Consider the following 23,061-nt stretch of genomic DNA (forward strand, 5'->3'; position numbering starts at 1 on the left):
CTGACTGAATCAAGCACTTCCTTTTTATGAAAGCAAATTGCTCAAAAATGCTATGTTTAGCTCTTACCTACAACATTCCATTTATTTTTCCCTTTAATGATCTTTGGTTCAATGCTGTATCAGTTTAATTGACAAAACAGGAAAAATTGAAAGTCAACAGCTAAAGGCTCAATTACAAATCCCTCCTCCTCTTTTAAAAAGAAACACAATTCACCACATATGCAGGTAATACTTATGGTTCATTTCTGTGTATTCTCTTCCCATAAGGCAGTTATTATAGTCTATAACTTAACAAGGCTTTATGTAATTGTTAAGTTTTGTATTGTCTGATCAATCAAAATAGATTACATTTAGTGGAAGCAGGTGCAAGTGTGATTCTAATTTTAAAAGGACAATTAACAAGAAATGACAAATATTACTTAGTGTGGTTCCTATCATGTTCACTCAACAGAACTGACCTTTGGCTTTTAAAAAACTTCCAGTTCTGCCCGGAACCACCTAAAGAAAACATGTTACTCCTCCTTTAAGTACATAAGTCAGATAGGCCTGGTTAAATTTCTGATTTAAAGTTTTGAAAGCTTGTCTATGGGAAACCAAAGTTAAAAACAAAAACAAAACCTGATCCAAATTAACACAAGGCCCTGCCTCTGACACTATTTTTGTAACCTTGGACAAGTCCCAACAACCTCCTAACATAAAGTTTAATTGAAGACCTGAGTTGTATTGAAGTTACAAATCAGGACCTTTTACAGCACCCCACCATCTCCTCTCCTTCATTCTAACTTTTTACTTAAAAAAAAATTTATCTTGGCTAGTATTTAAATTTTCATCTCTCCTGGACTGAGTTACTCAATTTTACCTACTCCAAATCTTAAGTTCTACAAGGAATTACTTCTGCTGACAATAATTTGATTCCAAAGACATCAAAATTCAATAGTTGCAATCAATTTATTAAAAGAGATGATTGGTTAGGCATCTGCAATGGTGACTTCCACTTCCACACCTGGTTCAATGCTGATAGAAGTGATCTGCTTCACAATTTCAGAAGGACTGTGCAAATCAATAAGACGCTTGTGGATTCTCATCTGGAACCGATCCCAAGTCTTTGAACCTTCACCGCAAGGAGTTTTTCTAGTTGTGATTCGAAGGGTCTAAAAATGGGAGAAATGGCAAACCAAACTTGTAAGTTATATTTATCTTACAAATGCAATAAAGTTTCGGTCACCTACCCACATTCCAAGTACACATCAAGCCTTCTTAGTCTTCCTAAGGACACGACTGAAGACTTTACGGAGCGCACTCCCCCTGCGTTACACCGCCTCCCAGGATGCTCGGGCAGCCGCCACGCCCTGCACCCCGACCCTCCACTCGGATCTGAGGCTGACCCAGACCAAGGGCTCTCCCCCGGGCTTGGCGTACCTTGGTGGGCATTCGAACAGGTCCCTTGACTTTGAGGTTCTTCTCTTTGGCTCCTCTGATTAGGTCAGCACACACTGAAGGAAACAAAGGGGCCCGGGTTCAGCATGTTCACAGATCCGGGGCAACCACCCTGCAGGAGCCCTCCCAGACCGCCTGCCCCTTCCGAGTCGGCTCAGAATAGCGTATGCAACAATCACCCACATTCAGCTACTGCAAGGTTCTCATCACCGCCAACTCTTCCGCAGCCCCCAGTCCTCCCGGTGTGGGCAAGCCCGCCAGCTGCACCCCGGGGCCGCGCGGGAGCCGGAAAGGCCGTGGGGCATTCCGGGCCGGGCCGGGCCCCGCCCACGCTCACCTTTCTCCAGCGACTTCACGTTGCGGCTGGTGAGGGTGATCCGGATGCGGTGGATGGCCACTTCGGGCTCCACGAGCGTCTTGCCGGTGTCTTTGAAGGCCTACGAAGGAAGGAGGCCATTAGGGGAGGAGCGGAGGGAGGGGGGCCGAAAAACCAGGCCCTAAAGAAACCAACTACGCCAAGATTCCTAAAGAGGACGGAAAGGGGCACGTTTGGGGGGTCGGGTCCCGGGAGCGCGCGTGGGCAGTCACGTGGGCCCAACACGCCCAGGCCCACGCGGCTCCTTCCGCCGCAGTCCGCCCAGACCCCGCGCGAGAGAGCCCGCCGGCCCCTCACGCTCTCCTCACCATGGCAGCGGAGCGGCTTCCTGACCGACTTATTCCTCCAGCAGAGCGAACAGCGGTGAGTCAGGAGAGGCAGCGACTGCCGTCCGCACGCGGCCGCGGCGCGGATACCTTCCCCAAAGAGGAAAAGGCGGGGCCGGAGCGGCGCTTTTATAGCCACGGCCACGTCCCGGCGCTGCGCGCGCTTTCTCCGAATGACCCGGAAGAGGAAACTCGGCGCCGAGAGCCGTAGAGAGCCGGCTGGGCTTGAGGCGGGGAGGAGGGAGGTGAATGAGGAGAAGAGCGTCCTGCCGCGGTGCGGCGACCCCTGGAGCTCTGGAGGAGTGGGCGCTTGCTCCCCGGGCCGTGGGCTCCGGGCCGTCACCGCGGCCCGTCGGCCGTGTCCGAGTCCCTCCCGCTTGGGCACTTCCGGGAAGCCAAGGGGTCGCAGTAGGGGTCAATAGGCAGTCACGCCGCCTCTGCCAAGCAAGGCAACTTTGTAGCGACCACATGCTGCGTCCGCCCCGCCCCCTCGGAGAAGTACCTTCCCTCTCCACCTTGTCTGTAGGTGAGGAAGCCTGACTTCAGGCAGAGCGCGGCCTGAAGAGAGTGTAGGGGGTGGGGATCATATGAGAGGACCTTGAACGCCAGGAAAAAGGAGCTTGAACTGGGCACCAAAGACTCACTGGAGGACTTTGGGCAAGTGTGTGTGCCACAAGAATCCCCTTAGCAGGGGCACGCAGAGGTGTTCTGTTCTATTGCGGTGGGGGGAAGCAGCGGGGTGATCCATGAGAGCCTGTAGTGAAAGGGTGGTAACCGGAAGAGACAGGCGGGGGCCAGGATCCAGGGTTGGAGGAGTCGTGAAGATGGCTGGGCTCCTGCCTTTGACTTCCGGTCACCAACTGAACCAGTGTTCTCATCTGTGACATAGGACCCAACCCCCTGTGGTGCCTGCATCCCTGAATGGCTTCAGGCTCAGGATGGAGAGAGATAGAAGGAAAAGAACAAAGAAATGAAGGAAGAGAGAAAGAAAAGAGAGCGCACTTCTAGATTCCCAGAAACCGATACTAAAAAAAGGGTGCCAAAGTTTACGTGGTTAAAGTTTTCAGAAGTTAACGTGGTCCTGATGACAGCCATCTGCTGGCACACTGTTGCAATAACAGTGTCATCCTCAGTTTTAAAAGGAAATATAATGAATATATATATACACACACACACACACACACACACACACACACACACACACACACACGTGTATATATTTGCATATATGCACATATGCAAATTACATATTTACATAATGTGTGAAACATGAAAAATGTGCATGTTTGTAAACAAAATTAAACTACTGTGTAAAAAGTAAGTTGCATTGTGTTTTTCAAGCATTTTGTTTTTAAAAGATGTGGTCGATATTTTTAACTTAAAAAAAAACCTATGAAATGTTCTTTCCCAGGTAACCAAAAAAGGTAACCAGAACCAAAATGAACTGGAAAATTATCCCTATCTGGACTTATCTAGGCTAATCAGTTACAAGTACAACCCTATTCTAAGTGTTCATGACAAAAAAGTCCTTTGAAACAAAACTATTTATCAAACGAAAAATAAATATTCCAAAGAGTCTGACATAATCAGTAAAAATTGGGTTCTGGCAATGGTTCACCCTGGGCAAGTTTCACATCTCAGAATTTGTAGGGAACTCACAAACCCCTTGAACAGAATCAATCTAATCTCTCCCACACAAGAACCAGTTTATTTTGGCTCCCAAGACTTCTGTTTTGTATAATCATCCCCAGTTCTAGTAACCATCCTGCATATCATGGTCTCAGGGCTTCTCATCATTTTCATTACCCTTTTCTGTATTTTCTAGTTTGTTGATATCCTTCCTGAAATGTAGCACCCAGAACTTAACACATACACCAGCAGTGATCTGACCAAGGCACCTTACTTCTCCATGCAGCTGTTTTGGCTGGGATGTCACATTGTGGACTGATCTGAGAATTCTCAGATTTTTTTTATTTGCTTTCCTATATATAGCACAGTGGTTCTTGAACTTTTTGGTCTCAGGACTCTTACATTCTTAAAAATTATTGAGGACACCCCACCCCCACTATTAGCTTTTGTTTATGTGGATTATATCTATTCATATTTACCATATTAGAAATTAAGATGTCTTAGTATTATTATTATTAAAAAGTTTTGACATCGTGGACTCTCTGAAAGCATCTAAGGAATTCCTAGTGCTCTGTGGACTTTGAGAATTGCTATAGAACATCCCAAATAAGAGAATTGTATCATCAGTGGCAGTCCAGTTATCCAATCCAACAAACACTAAACATGTGCTATGCATCAGACTTTAAGAATATAAAAAGGGGAAAAAAACAGTCACTGACCTCAGGGAGTTTAGGTTCTATAGAGGGGAATATAACATATAAAGATTTTATATATATATATATATGTGTGTGTATTTGTATATGAATATATGTGTATACACATATGCAAACATATCTATGTAGATAGACATAAGTATATATGTAGATATGCATACATACAATACATACATTTATCTGTGTGTGTATGTGTGTATGTAATACTTTCAGGAAAGAGAGAACACTAACAAGGAGATTCAGGGAAAGTTTCCTATGGAAGCTGGCACATGAGCTGATTCTTAAAACAATCGTGGCATTCTCCGAGGCAGAAGTAATGGCAGAATGCATTCCAAGTATGAAGGAAAGCATGGTGGAAAGGCATGGAGAACCAACTTCAGAGAGTTGTAAGTAGGCCTGTATGGGCAGAAGGTAAAGTTCATGGAAGGAGGTATGCAATAAGACTGGAAAGGTAGAATAAAGCCAAAATGTAAGGGGCTTTAAGTGCCAAACTGAGGAGGGTAAATGGTGATTTAAGAGTTGTTAATCCACAAAGGAGACTCTGTAAGTAGTAAATTATCATTTTGAATAAATGCATAATTTAATTGCCCCAGACTGGAAAAGTTATCTATTTTTATCTATCTACAATACACAAAGTTTTATGTATCTTTACAGTCAAAACCATTGTGAAGCTCAGTTTATTTATTTGTAAATTGGGAATAATAATACCTATAGGATCTATCTCTAAGAATTTTGAGGATCAAAGGAATATAAATCTTAAAATACTAGGAAAATAATGATTACTTATTGATCTAATTTTATAGGTTACAGGAAAGTATAAATGCCTAGGCATACATCAAGATCATTCAAGACTCTTTGGAAGTTGTTACAGGGTCAAGGACTAGACTTAGATTTCATTGTCAAAGGGAACTCTACAGATCAGTTCATTCTCTGCAGTTTATATTCTTAAATTTCTTGGGACCCTGAGAGATTATATGATTGTTGAACTTGAACCGAGACTTTCCTGCTGCTCTCTGTGTACTATCCATACTACAAACAAGATGTAACTACACAAATAACCCTATTCAATGACCCCCTTATAATGAATATCAGAAGATTCATGAAACAAGGAGCTATATTCCGGCCAAACATTCACCACTGTGATGGAGGAAAATAGTTTAGGTAGACAGTGTGGTCCTCCAAATACTCTTGCTTTCAGGTGACATAATGATCATTGCATCAAACTCCAAAACGCTGTAGAACGTCCTGATAGAGATATGTAATCATTGCAAAGAATTTGGCTTGGAGAAACTGAATAGATAAAACAGTTCTGTTGTCCGGATTTCAACATCCATTTGGACTCATGTTTCTCTGAATTTATCCCTTTCTGTTATTTCTTATGGAATGATACTATTACTTTACCTTTATAAATCATAATGTGTTCAATCATTCCTCATTTGAAGGGCACCCCTTTAGTTTCCAGTTCTTTTCTGCAACAAAAGAAGCTGCTCTAAGTATCTTTGTACATATGGGTCTTGTCCTGGTAGTGATTCCACATCTGGAGCGATTGCTTGTTCAGAGCCAGAGGGTTCAGAGAAATAATCCCTTTATTAAAAATCATGTTATGACAGGATTCTAGAAGATAACACAATAAGAAAGGACATACCAGGCTCTCTAAATTTCTCCTGCAAACAAGATAAAATTTGGCTTCAAAGTGAACTTTGGGCGGAAGAAATAATTAAAAGTTGGGATAAAGCAGTTATTCTCCTAAAACAACCGGAGGTCCTTAAGAAAGATTCTGCTTCTAGGGGTGGAGATTTGGCCCAAGTGAAGTACAAACACCTACAGTCTGGAGTAGCTTGGTCAACTGGCAGTCTCAGTTTCCGAACTTTCGTCTCATGGACAGGGTGTGGGTCAGACAGCTGAGTAGGGGAAGATTCCCTGTCTCCGGATGCCAGGCCAACTTACGCTGACCAGATGCAGTCCTGGGCTACAGCTGTGGTGGAAGAGGAGTAAATTCACACCTGTTGCTTGTGGTAGGAGAGTGGTGGACACCTTATTGACTGGTGGCACTTTCAGGAGAGCAGAGTCTCTGAGTTTGGTTCCAGAGCAGAAGGGTGAGCTGAAGTTTGCAGCCAAAGGAGGGACTGCAGGGAGTAAGAGTGCTTGCAGGATTGGTGTGGCTAGTGGCCCTAGCGATGGCTCAGGGGTAGAGAGGAGCACCCAAAGTTGGGCCCCCAGACATTACTTAGAAAACAACAGTATGAAAAACCTGAAGCTTGAGGTATAACACACCATACTTTTGGACTAGAATCTTACTATAATAATAAGCCTCTCAAAAATTAAGAAAATAAATACAAAGAGTGAGTAAGCAAGGAAGAAAGAACTCAAACATAGGTAGCTACTATAGAGACACCGAAGATCTGGATTCATACTCAGAAGAAGGCAATGAAGTTTTAAAAAGCCACTCCTGCTTCAAAGAAAAAATGTCAAATGGTTACAAGCGCCCCAAAAAAGTCTTAGAAGAACTTGAAAGGGGCTCTAAAAATTAAGTAAAAAAGACTGAAGAAAAATTAGGGAGAAAATAAGAGCAATCCAAGAAAATCAAGGAAAATATGAAACGAAAGTGAAAAAGAAATTCAAAAGCCTTAAAGAAGAAAGTAACTCCATAAAAACAAGAATTGGGAAAGGGGAAACTAATGATGTTATAAGACACCAAGAAATAATAAACAAAATTAAAAGAATGAAAAAATAGAAGAGAATGTGAACCATCTCATTAGAAAAAACAATTGATTTAGAGAACAGATGTAGGAGAGACAATATAAGATTTATTGGACTACCTGAAAATTGTGATTAAAAAAGAATTTAGATATGATATTCCAAAAAAATCATTAATGAATACTGCCCTGAAGTTCTAGGATGAAAGGGTAAAATAGAAACAAAAAAAAAATTCATTGATCACCACCTGAAAGAGATCCCAAGATGAAAACTCACTGAACATCATAGCTAAATTTAAAAGTTCTTAGGTTAAGGAAAAAATACTACAAGCAACAAGAAAAAATTTAAATATTGTGAAGCTATAGTCAGGATAACATAAAACCTAGCTGCTTCTACATGAAAAGACTGAAGGTCTTGGAACATTATGTTTTGAAGAACAAAGGAGTAGATTTTCAACCAAGAATAACCTACCTTGCAAAGCTGGGAACAAAAGAACATTTAATGAATTGAAAGACTTTCAAGTATTTGTCACAAAAAGACCAGAACTCAATGGAAATTTTGACATATAAGATCTAGGAAAAACAAAAGGAAAACATTAAAGGAGACTTAATATAGGAGACTCAATAAGGTTTACTTCTTATATAGGAAAATTTTATCCATATTCTTAAGACTATTGTCATTACTTTGGTAGTTTCAAAGAGCATATGGAGGTAAAAGCCTTGGGGTTGCATGGAGTATGGTGGAATGACTCTAAGAAATAAAACTGGGTTGGGAGAGGTGAAATGGAACAATTACCTCATACAAACAAGGTATGAATGGAAGAACTGTTACAGTGGAAGCAGTGGGTTAGAGGACTGGTAGTTCTGGAACCTTGTTCTCATTTGAACTGGGATAAAGAGGGAATAACATCTCTAGACAGATATAAAAGTCTTCTAAATTTATAAAGAAATAGGAGGGTGAGAAGATAGGATAAGGAAGACTTTTAGAAGGGTATGTAGATCAAGAAGAAAGAAGATGAGGGATAGGATGAGGGAGGAATTCTTTAAAAGAGTGTGGATTAGGGAGGTAGTGGTTAGAAGCAAATCAGATGTGTGAGGAGGGTGAGAAGAGGGTAAGATGGATAACAGAAGGGGAAAATAGGATGAAGGGAATTATACAATTAGTAATTATAACTGAATGTGGATGGGATGAATTCACCCATAAAACAGAAACAGATAACAGAACAGATTAAAAATCAGAATCTGACAATATGTTGTTTACCAACACACACACACACATGCACACACACATATTCAAAAATGAGAGCTACACACAAAGTTAAAATAAAGGGCTGGAGTAGAATTTGTTATGCTTTAGCCAAGGTTTAAAAAAAGCAGAGGTAGCAGATCTCAGACAAAGTTAAAACTAAAATAGATTTAATTAAAAGAGATAAGCAGGGAAACTACATTATGGTAAAATGTACCATAGAAAATGAAGCAATCTTAATACTAAATTTATATGCAGCAAATACTATAGCTTCTAAATTTTAAAGGAAAAGTTAAATGAATTAGAGGTGGAAATAGATAGTAAAACTATAATAGATGGGAATTTTAACCTTTCCCTTTCAGAATTAGATGAATCTAATGAAAAAATAAATAAGAAAGAAGGTAAGGAGATGAATAGAATTTTAGATAAGCTAGATATGACATATATTTGGAGAAAACTGAATGGAAATAGAAAGGAATACACCTTTTTCAGTGGTACATGCTACCTTTGCAAAAATTGACCACATATTAGGACATAAAAATTTCATAGTTAAATGCAGAAAATCAGAAATATTAAATGCATCCCTTTCAGATCTCAATGCAATGAAAATTATATTCAATAAGGGACTAGAGAGACACAGATTAATTGGAGATTAAATAACCTAACTTTAAAGAATGAGTGGGTTAAAGAACAAATCATGGAAACAATAATTTCCTTAAAGAGAATGACAATAATGACCCAACATATCAAAACATATGGGATGTAGCAAAAGCAGTAAGCAGAGGACATTTTATATCTCCAAGTACTTTTATCAGTAAAATAAAGTGCAGACCAACGAACTGGATATTCAATTTAAAAATTAGAAAAAGAACAAATTAAAAATTCCCAATTATACACAAAATTGCAAATTTTAAAAATTAAAGGTGAGATTAATAAAATCAAATGTAAGAAAACCATTGAACTAATAAATAGAACTAGGAGTTGGTTTTATGAAAAAACCAATAAAGTAGATAAACCATTAGTTGACATGCTTTTTAAAAAGAGGGAAAAAAACTAAATCACTGGCATTAAAAATAAAAAGGGTGATATACAACTAATGAAGATGAAATCAAAGCAGTCATAAGGAGTTATTTTGCCCAATTATATGCCAATAAATTTAATAATTTAAGTGAGATGAAAGAATATTTACAAAAATATAAACTGCCTAGATTAACAAAAGAGGAAGTAAAATCTCTAAATAAAACTATTTTAGAAAACGAAATTGAACAGGCCATAAATGAGCTTCCTAAAATAAAAAAGCATCAAGTCTAGATGAATTTACAAGTGAATTTTACCAAACAGTTAAAGTTCAACTAATTCCAACGTTAAATAAATTATTTGGAATATTAGGCAAAGGGGTCCTCAGAAACTCCTTTTATGAAATGAATATGGCACTGACACCTAAACCAGGAAGAGCAAAAACAGAGAAAGAAACTTCTAGACCAATTTCATTAATGGATATGGATGCAAAAATCCTAAATAAAATAGTAGCTAGGAGACTACAATATATTATAAAGATTATACTTTGTAGCCAAGTGGGATTTACGGCAGAAATGCAGGTAAGGTTTAACATAAGGAAATTTATTAACTTAATTGATTATTTCAATAACAAACACAGCAAAAATCATATGACCATATCAATAGAAGAATAACAAACTTTTGATAGAATACAACACTCATTCCTACTAAAAAATGCTTGAAAGCATAAGTGTAAAGGAATTTTTCATTAAAATGATAAAGACTATCTACCTAAAATCACCAGCAAGCAGTATTTGTAATGGGATTAAGCTAGAAGCCTTCCCAGTAAGATGAGGTTTGAAACATTGATGCCCTTTATTGCCAATATTATTCAATATTATATTAGAAGTGCTCACAATCACAATAAGAGAAAAAAAAGAAATTGAAGAAATCAGAATGGGCAATGAGGTAATAAAACTATTTTTTTCAGACATTATGATGGTATTCTTGTAAACTAAAGTAAATTTTAAAATTTGGTGGAATTTTTTCCACTAAAAGTAAATTAAAAGCTTAGTGGAAACAATAATTTTAATGAAGAAACAGAATATAAAGTAAACCCACACAAATCACTAGTACTTCTACATATCACCGACAAAACCCTGCAAGAAAAGATAGTAAGAGAATACTCCATTTAAACTAATTGTAGACAGTATAAAATACTTGGGAGAATTCCTACCAAAACAAACGCAGGAACTACATGAACAATTATAAAACACTTTTTAATATAAAGTCGGATTTAAATATTTGGAGAAATCTTAATTGTTCATGAGTAGACAGGGCCAATAAGATAAAATTACAATTTTACCTAAACTAATCTATTTATTTAATGCCATACCAATTAAATTACCAAAAACAATTTTACTGAGTTAGAAAAAATAATAGCAAAATTCATTTGGAAGAATAACAGGTCAAGAATATCAAAGGAATTAATGAAAAAAAGCCATAAAGGAAGGAAGTTTAGCATTTTTGGATCTTTATACTATAACAGTAATTATCAAAACTGTCTGGTGCTGACTAAGAATTAGAAATGGATGTCAGTGGAACAGAGTAGATATACAATACACAATAGCAAATGATTATAGTAATCTTGTGTTGGACAAATGTAAAGATATAAGCTTTTGGAATAAGAATTCATTAATTGGTTGGGGAAAAAATTGTTCAGAAAACTGGAAAGCAGTCTGACAGAAATTGGGCATACCTCAATATCTTATACCATTTACCAAGATAAGGTTAAAAAGGATCCATGACCCAGATATAAAGGGAGAATCATAAGAAAATGAAAAGAACAAGAAACATGTTACGGACTTATAGAAAGGAAAACAATTTATGAATAAACAAGAGACAGCATTGTGAGGTGTAAAATTGGTGATTTTCAATTACATTAAATTAAAAAGGGTTGGTACAAATGGAACCAAAGTAGCCAAGATTAGAAGGAAAACAGAAAATTGGGAGAAAAATTTTATAGATCATTTCTCAGGTAAAAGTCTCATATCTCAAATATATAAAGAATTTGTCAAATTTGTAAGAATACAAATCATTCCTCAATTGATAAATGATCCAAGTATATGAACAGGCAGTTTTCAACAATGTTTCAAAAGCAATCTATAGTCATATGACAAAATGCTCTAAATTACTCCCGGTTAGAGAAATACACATTAAAACAACTTTGAGATATCTTACACCTATCAGATTGGATAAAATAATAGAAAGGAAAATGACAAATGTTAGAGGGTATGTGGAAAAATTGGGACACTAATTTACTGTTGGTGGAACTGTGAATGAATCCAACAATTTTGGAGAGCAATCTGCAATTATGCCCAGAGTTATAAACTGCATGTCTCCTTTGACCCAGCAGTACCACTGGTAAGTATGTTTTCCAATGTGAATAGGGAAAAAGGAAAAGAAATTATATATTCTAAAATATTTGTAGCAGCTCTCTTTGTGGTGGCAAAGAACTAGAAATTGAGGGAATGTGGAATGGCTGAACAAGTTGTAGTGTATGATTTTGATGGAATACTACAGTGCTATAAGAAATGTCGAGCTCAATGATCTTAAAAAAACATGGAAAGACTTACTCAAAATAATGAAGAGGGAAATAACTGAACCAAGAGAACATTGTATGCAGTATCAGCAGTCTTGTTTTAAGAACGACTTTGAGTGACTGTTATTGTGAATATTATAAATACACAAATTAACTATTAAAGACATATGAAGAAAGATACTATCTGTATCCTGAGGGAAAAAAACTGATAAATAGAAGTATGTATAGAATAATTATATGTATATATACATATGTGTGTGTGTGTACACACACACCTGTTCATGTCTTATGGTGGTCATCTCTAGGACGGGGTTGAGGGAGCAGAAAAGAAAGAAAAAGAAAAAAAGGATTGAATCTCTGCATCTAGTCTCTTGGGATCTTTATGTCCTAAGGACTTCCACCAATAATTCCAATAATTCTACCCCTGACCTCAGCCAGGTTGGGCAAAGATGTCAAAGTCAGCCATCACTGGCACTGACAGATTTGTCCATATTACAGGAAAAACACGAAGGAATGAAATCTGAAGCTGATTGCTAAATCTTCTTTTATCCAATAAAAATTACCTTCCCCCCACTTTGGTGCCCCAAACATTGAAAGCAATGCCAAAGAAAGAGACTGATATTTTTCTTTATTCCATTTTATTTGTTCTTTACCTGGTAGAAGTATTGCTAGACAGAGAAATGCATACAAAGTAGTCAGTATAAAGAGGAAGACAATTCATAAAATCATAAAAAGAAAGAATTTGAAGGTCAGGCTACCTTGGAGATAAAACAAATAAATTTGTTTTCAACAGATGAGGAAACTAAGGCAAAATAATTTCAAATCCTATAATCTTCCCTGAATAATCCATTTTATATAAAGGAACATTTTTTGTCTTGTCTATTATTCTGATTCAAGTTGAAATAAAATATCAGATACATATGATTTAATTAGTGAAAAATGGGCTTAGTCAGACATTTCATGATAGTGATATGATCCGTCTGCAGTGGACTTGTTGCATTTTACGGTGGGAGACATTCAAGAAAAGGGGAAATGGATATTTTCTCATTTTTGTGATTTATAATTTGTTACACAAGACTTTCTGAATTTCTTAAGAATTTGAAATTAAAATAGAGCAATGCTTGACAAGTATATATGTATTTGATAGAATTGCACAATATGCTCTGATGTGGTCTCATTTGGGCAAGGAGGGAAAAAAATACACATCCAGTCCCTAAAATCATTGTAATTCTGTAACTTGAAACCTACACTAAGTGGACACATTTTTGGCATTGCTTGCCATCCTTCCAAGTTTCCCCCCTCTTTTTTTAAATGTCTTCTGGCTGCTCTCTATTACTACATGGACTCTTAGGTTTTTCCTCTTTTGTAATATGATGCCTATATTCAGCAGTGTGCAGGAAGCTGTCTTGCTAGTAGTCCTGCTCAGCTGTTTCTCTTTTTGTTAGTTGAATATGTGGTTTCTGCTTTTTTTGTTTTGTTTTGTTTTTATTTTTGTTTTGGTCCTAGTCTATTTTCATGTTCTCTATATGCCTTCCATTGAAATCACTTTTTAAAGTATGCATTTGACCTATTGAACCTATTTATCTATAGCAAACCTATTTTGCTATATACTGAATGAATCCAAAACATTTATTTTAATTTCTAAAAAGAATATTTTTTGTACATTAAAAAATAAACTATTTCAGCAGGTAGCAAGGAATCCAGTATTTTATTGGGTGTCTATTATGTGCCCTGTTCAATGCTAGCTCTTTACAAATATTTTCTCATTTGCTCCTCACTACAACCTTGCGACGTAGGTATTGTTACTGTCCCCATTTTACAGGTGAAAGGCTGACAGAGATTAAAATTAAGTGGTTTATGCAATATCACAGTTTAGAAATCGTCTTCCTAACTAGAGTGCCCCAACACTTTATCTACTGTACTACCTAGCTGACCCAGTAGCATAATACAAATGAGTTTCTGAACTTAGAATTGAAAGGCAACACATTATAGGGGAAAGATTACTGGACTTGAAGTCAGAAGGTCTGCATTTGAATCCTGTCTCAGACATTAGCTATGTGACCATAGGTAAATCATTTAACCTCAGAGCCTCAGTTTTCTCATGTGTATAATGGAGATAATATTCACATTGCCTGTCTCATGGGGTTGTTATAAGGAAAATGCTTTAAATATGTGTTTTATCATCATGTAGTCTTGAATTTTATTTTACTTTGCGTTAGGTGTGTGGGTCTATCTCATTTTTCTAACTAAATTCTAAAATTTGTAATCATAGGAACCAGAGTGAGGAGAAACTTGAGACAGTGAAACCAACCAGAAGGCTACTAGGCAAAGGTTTTATTAAGATAGTGAGTGTGTTCTTGTATTCTTACTGGTAGCATTAAATAACAAGAATAAATATCCATAAATGTTTGAATAGCCCATAGGATTTGCCCAAGGCAAGATTTGAAAAACAATTCCAAAAGCACTAAAATTCCCAATAATAACAAGAAACCAAACAGCATAGAGTTCATAACTATAATTATATATACACATATGTGTATACATATATGCACATGTATGTGAATGTATATATATATAATTGTCTTAATTTAGCTTAAGTCAGCCTGTAAAAATATTAAAAATATATTTAAAAAATCATGATGAGAATTAAATTCTTGTAATATTGGTTTAAAATTCTTGAGTAATTCTGAAAAAAATTAGAAGAAATTACCTCAGGAGAAGCCCCTCCTTGTAACATTGGAGTGGGAGAGGAGGGTAACACAAGTTAGGCTCATGTAATGGGGCAGACTGAAATTTCCAGGTTAGTGTTAATTCATCACCTGGGAGTTTAGAGATGACACATACAAACTGCTTGAGATTGTACTCCTAGCTACAAAGAGAAGACTTTAACAATAGGCTGCACTAGAAAAGGTTATCCTTTTGAGCAACTCCCAGATTTGTCCCATGATATCATATGCTACAAACCAATGACAGGAAATGCATAGACTGGGGACAATCACAAGTGTTTATGATAAACAAGATCAGTTAAGTCAAAAACATTTATTAAGCACCTTTTAGGTGCCAGGTTCTGTGCTGTTCATTAAGGATACAAAGAAAAGCAAGAGAAACAAAAAACAAAGTTCCAAAAAACCTTTTTGCTCTCAAGGAGCTCACAGTCTAATGGTGATAACATTCAAACAACTCCCTTCAAACAAGATATAGACAAGATATATTGGAGATAACGAGCAGAGGGAGGAACTAATATTAAGGCATCTTGTAGAAGATAGAATTTTAGTTGGGAATTGAAGGAGACAAGGAGATGGCAATAAGCAGGGAGAGAGTTCTAGGCACAGAAATAATCAGTGAAAATGCACACAGTTCGGAGATTGTGTTTTTCTGTGAGGAAAATAGTAAGGAGGCCAATGTGACTGGATCACAGAGTAATTGTTGGAGAGTAAGATAGGAGGGGTTAGAAAGGGCTTTGAATGTCAAAAAGGATTTTCTATTTGATCCTATAGGTAATAAGTAGCCGCTGGAGTTCATTGAATTCAGGATGGTGTATAACATTGTTAGACATGTGCTTTAGGAAGATGATTTTGATGGCTGAAGGGAAGATGAATTAGAGTGGAGGGAAACTTAGGTGAAGGAAAACAAATAGCCAGCTATTACAATAGCCCAGGCATGAAGTGATGAAGGTCCTTGCTAGGATGATGAATGTGTCAGAGAAGACAGAGGGCACATGATAAATGTTATGAAGATAGAAATGACAGGACTTGGCAACTGATTGAATAAATGGGCTTGGGGTAAGAGATAGTGAGGAGTCAAGGATGACAACTAGGTAGGAAGATGATGGTACCCTTGGCAGCATTAGGGAAGTTGGAGAGGACGGAGGAGGGGATAATGAATTCTATTTTTGACATGTGGAGGTTAAAGAATCAGCAGTTGCAGATGTGAGATTGGAGGTCAGGAGAGAGTTTCAGGATAGATAAGTAGATCTGAGATTCATCTTCGTAGAAATGATTGAATCCACAGGATTTGATGAGATCACCAAGAAAAATAGTATAGAGGGAGAAAAGAAGGAAAGCATGTGTAAGGACAAGAGAAATGAGTGTCCAGGGCAGAGCCTAGGACATTCACAGGATGATCTAGCAAAGGAGACTGAAAAGGAGAGATCAGATAGATATAGAAAATCAGGAAAGTTGCGAAAACTTAGAGAAAAGAGGATTAAAGGAGAAGATGGTGATTGGCAGTATGAAAGGCTTCAGAGGTGTAGAGAAAAATGAGAATTGACATTACAGTCAAATGCCCTCTTCAGAGTGATTCATTTTTTTTTTTTGAGGCAATTGAGTATAAGTGACTTGCCCAAGGTCACACAGCTAGTAAGTGTCAAACATCTAAGGCTGGATCTGAACTCAGGTCTTCCTGACTCCAGGGTCAGTGCTCTATCCACTGAACCACATAGCTGCTCCCCACCCCATCATCCTTTTTTTGTTGTTGTTGTTGCATTTAACTGTTTTAATGATCTCAAAATTCTGTGAAAGATTTTTGGTCAAGTTGCTTCTATTTAAAAATTACTGATTTAAAAAACTAATAACTTAAAACTATCATGAAACAAATGGTCCACAAAAACATTCCTTTCCTCCTGAAGCTTATGATGAATTATAATCATCAACCAGTCTTTTTTTTTACTATTAAACTCAAATGGTCAGTTGGGACAAGCAGTTCTGAGACCATTCTTCCACCACTGACTAAAGACTGGGATGGCAGGTATTGTACAAAATCTTCATTCAGTCTTCTATCACTGAGTGATTAATTCAGCTGAAGTGACTCAGGGAAGAGCATAAGGAGCTTCAGTACCCCAGTGTATCTGTTTTTTTCTCTAGCCACCTAAGCAAGTGGGGATGATTAAAATGGAACAAAACACAAGCCAAAGACAATCTTGTGCTTTGCTTCCTGCCCCTTGACTTTCATCTCTCCAGTCTCCCTAGAGGCAAACCTTTGAGAAGGAGAATTTCTGAGCTACCAATACAAAACTGCTCTGTGGTTACCCCTCCTGCAGCTACAGTACCACTGTTCCATGAAGCTGATGGGAAGTGCCACCACACTCCTCCTGTCCTTGTGTTTTCTCCAGAGACTTTTTAAAATTTTTGCTCCTTTAGAGGAAAACTACTTTCCAGTTTCAATCTTGCAATAACTTCCTCTCTTTCTGAGTTTGAGAGAAATCCAATTCCCAGGATCTTTAGCAACTTTTAGGACCCCACACAAGGCAGCCAATCCAAGCATTGACAAAAGAACCATTACATACGTATAATTCTTTCTGTGTATATGCTCTCATGTTTATGGAAATTTGTGTTTGCCTAGGGGTATGGTTTCAATATGCCTCTCTTTCATTTGAGACTTCCAAATGGAGTTGATATCTGTTCTCCCTCCCCTGACAACTCAGCCTCCCTGAAGTGATGATATATCCCTTCTCCCTCTACAGAGATCCATAACTTCTTCCCAGATCTCTGATCCACTGTCATCATTAATCACACCACACAAGGATTTAGAGACTACAGGATTTTCTTTTATATGAAGAAAGGAAACATAATCAATTGTGGTGTAAAATTAGATGTCACTGATTTGGTTAATCCATTACCCCACCCCATTTAAGTGATAAGATCCTATACCCCATTACCTTAATCAAGTGAGAACATCTCAATAGAATTAAATCCTAGAATGTTATATGGTTATAACAAGTCAGTGATACAATGATGCAGTAATAGCCATAATGGTAAGTGATTGAAGAAGAAATTATGAGAAAATAGCTTCCTGGAATGGAGTTTTCTGGAATGAGGAAGAGGAGCATCTTATTCCCCTGAGTTTAGCTTCTCCCAAAGGGAGAAAAAATTTTCCACCATCTTCTTGGAAGTCTGAACTTTGAGCTCATCCCTGTCTAACAGGCAAATAAAGGGGAAAACAAAGTTGCCTTCCACTGCTCTAAAGTCTCATCAATATACTCCAATCAGCTCAGTTACTGATTTCCCTCATTTATAAAAAGAGCTCATCGGAAGATGGAAGAAGGCACCAGTACCAAGAGATCTGTTCCCAATCATCTTTTTTTTGTAAATATTTTATTCATTTTAAATTTAAATACAAAATGAAAAAGAAAATAAAATACTTCTACGTATGCAGCAGAACATGAGAGGGTTCAATATAAAACAATAAATTTCCATTTCAAGAAAACTTATATAAGAAATACTACCCTTTGTTTTCAGAGCTACCCAGCATTTCTTTGTTTCTTTCTAGGTTCTTTTTTGTTGTTTTTTTTCTCTGCTGTAAACATTTTACTTTATTTTTTTCTCACTCTCCCTTCTCCTGTCCTAAAGAAGACTACAATTAAATATAGATATATGTATATGTAGGTACATATACATAGATATCTGTAAACATATGCACATATACATATATACTCACACATATATATGTAAGCCCATACTATGCAAATTTCCACTTGTCATCTCTTTCTCTGGAGGTGAATAGCATCTTCCTTTATAGATTCAAGTGTTGCCATGTTTTTCTCAGTTAAGCAGTTCATTATTTCCTGTACCACGGCAGTATTCCAAAACAATCACATCCTATCTGTGAAATTGCATGTGAAAGGTTATTCCCCCCAATTTTCTGCATTCTTCCTACCCTTGGCTCTATTGGTTTTATATATACAATAAAATTTTAATTTAAAATAATCAAAATTATCCATTATACATGCTCTCACCTTAAATATAATTTAAAGTTTGATACTGCCGAATCTCCTTCCTTGAATCTTTTCCCCCTAATTTCTTTGAAATTCCTGACTTTTCTTCTTCCAAATGAACTTTATTATTTTTTCTAACAGTAAAATAATAGTTAGGAATTTAATTGGGGTGGCTTTGAATAAATAGATTAGTTAGGTAAATTTGTCCTTTTTTATTATGTTAGCTTTACCTACGCATGAACAATAAATATTACTCCAATTATTTAAATCTGACTTTATTTGTAGAAAAACGTCTTTTATGTTTAATGTTCATATAATTACTGTGTTTGTTTTGGCAGGTATTCTCGCAGGTACTTTATGCTGTCTAGTTATTTTAAATGGTCTAAAACAATAATGAATAATATTGGTGACAAGTAGTATAGTTTCCATATTTTTCTCTTTTAATTAAATCTGTTTTAGCTTTAATTTTATCTGAGGTTATGATTACTCCTCCTGATTTTCTACTTTAACCCTTTATTTTATCTTTGTATCTCTCATTTTTATTGTTTCCTGAAAGCAACATATTATTGAATTCAGATTTTTAATCTGCTATCTGTTTTTGTTTTATGGGTGAATTCATCTCATTCACATTCTTATAATTACTTGTTATATATTTCCCTCCTTCCGATTTTTCCTCACTACCCTTCTTACCCTATTTATCCTATCCCTTCTCACTCATCTAATTACTTCTACCTGCTATCTTGCCCTCCTATTCCTTAATCTATCAACCCCTCTAAGAGTCCTTAAATCCTCTTCCCCCACTATATCTCCTTACCTCATTTCTTTCTAAATTTAGAAGACTTTTATACCCTTCTAGATATGTTATTCCTTCTTCAACCCATTTCCAATGAAAGTAAGTTTCCAGCACTACCCCCCATCCCCCACAATGCTTCTTCTGTATCAATTCTTCCTTTTATGCCTCATTTGTATGTGATTATTACTCCTTTTTATCTCCCCCTAACCAGTTTTACTTTTTTTAGAGCCACTCCATCATATACAGCTCTGCCCAAGCCTTTCTTCAATTACCTAAATAATGATGACAGTCATAAGAGTACTGGTAACATTTGCATATATAAGAAGTAATTTGACCTTATTGAGTCCCTTATAATTGGTCTTTAATGTTTACCTTATATTTCTCTTGAATCTTAAATGTTGAATTTTCCATTTCATTCTGCTGTTGTTTGTCACAAATACCCAAAAGTCTTACATTCAGTTCATTAAATGTCCATTTTTTTCATTCAGGATTATACTTAACTTTGCTATGTAAGCTACCCATGGTCATAACCCCAGTTCTTTTCTTCTATGAAATATAGCATACCAAGACCTATGGTCATTCAACATGATAACTGCTAGATTTTGTGTAATCTTTATTGTATCTCCATGATATTTAATTTTTTTTCCTTGCTGCTTTCGATATTTTCCCCTGAACCTGGGAACTTTGAAATTTGGCTGTGATATTCCTGTAAATTTTCTTCAGGATCTCTTTTCAGTTGATGATTAGTGGACTTTTCCTATTTCTGCGTTGCTTTCTTGTTCTAGAACCTCAGACCAACTTTCCTTGATAATTTCTTGTAATATTTTATCAAGATTCTTTTTTTAATAATAATTTTCTGGCAGTCTGAGTATTCTTATATTATTTCCCCTCCATATGTCCTCCAGATCGGTTGTTTTTCTGAGATGTTTCACATCCTTTTTTTTTTTATTCCTTTGATTTTGTTTTATTATTTCTTGGTGTCTCATAATGTCATTAGCTGCTTCTTGCCCAATTCTAGATTTCAAGGAATTATTGTCTTCCTGAAGGTTTTGATTCTCTTTTTCTAGTTAATTGACTTTCTTTTCATATTTTCCTTGATTTTCTTGGATTTCTCTTAATTAAAAAAATTTTATTCCTCAATCTCTCTTATTTGATTTTTAAAATCCTTCTTAGGTTCTTTCAAAAATTCTGTTTGTGTTTGGGATCATTTGCCATTTCTCATTGCAAAAAGGGAGTGGCTATTTTAGCTCTACTATCTTCTTCTGAATATGGATCCAGATCTTTTTTATCCCCATAATATCTATCTATGGTTGGATTCTTTCTCCTTTGCTTACTCATTTTTATTTTTATTTTTATTTTGTGTTCATCAAGTTCTAGTCCCAAGATGTGAGCAATGATGTCCCAAGCCTCAAGTCCTTCTTACTGTTGCTTTCTGAGCCCTGTCCTGGGGCCCAATCTTAGGCACTCCTCTTCACCCTCAATGAGTTTCAGTTTTTAATTATATCATTTTAAATGCTGTATTCTTTCTGAATTATAAAAGTATAATCATTTAAAAATAAATAGGAAGTGAAATTTTCATTCCCTTTTTGCATACATAGCACATATTTTCTTGTAGTGTTTTCAGAAGTCAGTCCCTTTTTTTAAATGGTTCACATATTACTTTTACAAATTATTCAAATTTAGTTAGATTAACCTAGTTAACATGTAACCAACTCATATTAAGGCACTATCTTGTTCATTACTTATATTTTTATAATACTTTTGATTGAAAAACATTTTTGAAAATTTTTTCATTGCTTCTCTTTTTTTTTTGCCACAAACTCTAAACTCTCACTGTGATAAAGATAGGAAATTACCAGAAACATCAACTATATTTTAAATTACATTTATAAGCTTCCTACTGACTTGGATTTGGTCTTTGAGGACCACTTATCCATTTCTGCAATTCAAATGATCAAGATTAATTTAAATGATGAGTTGACTAGGTAAGGACTCCAGCCAGTTTTATTTTGTTTTTTAATAACCTTCATTTCTATTGTCAAGTAATTTTTAAAAAGTAGTGGGGCTTGAGAATCCTCCTGGCATGTATTACTGAATACAAGCTTCACTGTGTCTTTCTTTATCAGACTCCTGCATATTTTACCATTAGTGCCATCTTGTGAGCATTCAGAGCAACATGCAAAACAGAAACACATTGTCCAAGTATTTAAAAAAGAGGGGCTTGAAGTATTAGTTCAAAAAAAATGTGGATTGTTTTAAATGTCTACAGTGTTTATATTCTTCAAAAGAATATTATGTCATCTCTACTACTGCCAAAGAGCAATTAAATGTGTGAACTTGCAGAAGATTTTACCTTTTTGAAAAGGAATAAGACCTTCTCTTCCTTTTTTAAAAGCATTCCTGGACACTTTGTGATGATTTAGTTAGGGTTAGTTTTAGTTGGCACTCTTTAAAATATTTTTGTTAGGGTAAAAGGAGAAAAAAATCTGTGGCATTTATAGCAAGTTTGGGCAATGGCCATCAAGGTCCCTTCCAACTCAGATTCTGTGAAACTGATAGATAAAAGTCTTAAGAGTATTTGCGGTTAACCTAAAGGATGTAGTCATCGAGAGTGAATCTTTGTAATTGTGATTATGAAAATATTTTGTCTCCACCTTTCATTCAAGGATCTCAAATTACTTAGACAAGAATTTACAAAGCTTCTAAAAAGTTCAAAGAAATATATATCCACAATGACATTCCCCTGAATGAATGAATGATTGAATGAATCTGTTCAGAAAACATTCTCAGACATGAATTATGCTTAGGCTAAAAATCAAAATGTCAACACATACAACGAAATTGTGGCTCCAAGCAGAGACTCTCTAGTCCATTGACTGGGATTTTATTGATCATTAAATAAGAAGTAGATTCATTCCAATTGTAAGATTCCATAATCCTTAGCTAGGACTTTGGGAAACAGCTTGGATGATTGAAGATAGGAATTTTTGTTACTTTTTTTAAAGAAAATGCCCCAGTTAGGAATTCTAAATTTTTATAGCAGATCAAGTTTAAGTAGTAACATTTATATCCAAAGGAAAACTGTACCTGTCAATTTGTCATTCCCCTCCCCAGTACAGCTTATCTATAGGCGTTGCTTCCCCCTTCTACTTCAAAAAGTAAAAGGAACCTTTTTGACTCAAATTCAGTGTCTCTTTTCCTTAGTTGAAGTGCAATGTCCAATGGGGCACTTGCCCAGAGTGGTTTCCTGAATGGTCCCTTCTTGTTATTAATAAAAAATTGCCATCATAGCTTCACATTTACATAGTGCCTTAAGGTTTGCAAAGTATTTCATGTATTATGTCATTTAATCTTTATGACAACTGTGCAAGGTAAGTAATGCAAATATTTTTACTCCTATTTTACAGAAGAAGAAAATGAAGCTTAGAGTGGATAAGTGACTTTTCTTGGTCACACAATGTCAGAGGTGGTACTAAAATGCAATTATCTTGATTTTAAGTATAATGCTCTACCTCTACCAGGTATAGAAGTGAAT

At 36.3% G+C, this 23,061-nt stretch overlaps 1 protein-coding gene and 1 non-coding gene across 2 annotated transcripts; both read right to left on the minus strand.

Moving 5' to 3' along the window:
• Nucleotides 1-929: 929 nt before the first annotated feature.
• RPS20 (ribosomal protein S20) lies at nucleotides 930-2,541 on the minus strand. The gene is made up of 4 exons (XM_072606895.1): nucleotides 2,122-2,541; nucleotides 1,775-1,874; nucleotides 1,420-1,493; nucleotides 930-1,151 (listed from the first exon to the last, which is right to left on the minus strand). The coding sequence occupies exons 1-4, from the start codon at nucleotides 2,122-2,124 to the stop codon at nucleotides 969-971; spliced, it is 360 nt and encodes a 119-aa protein (XP_072462996.1). The 5' UTR covers nucleotides 2,125-2,541; the 3' UTR covers nucleotides 930-968.
• Nucleotides 1,585-1,652, minus strand: LOC140502929 (small nucleolar RNA U54). Its single transcript, XR_011966648.1, has one exon. It is a non-coding gene; the product is annotated as a small nucleolar RNA U54 (small nucleolar RNA).
• Nucleotides 2,542-23,061: the final 20,520 nt, after the last annotated feature.

The sequence above is a fragment of the Notamacropus eugenii genome, chromosome 4 (assembly GCF_028372415.1).
Source record: "Notamacropus eugenii isolate mMacEug1 chromosome 4, mMacEug1.pri_v2, whole genome shotgun sequence".
Classification (NCBI taxonomy): Eukaryota; Metazoa; Chordata; class Mammalia; order Diprotodontia; family Macropodidae; genus Notamacropus; species Notamacropus eugenii.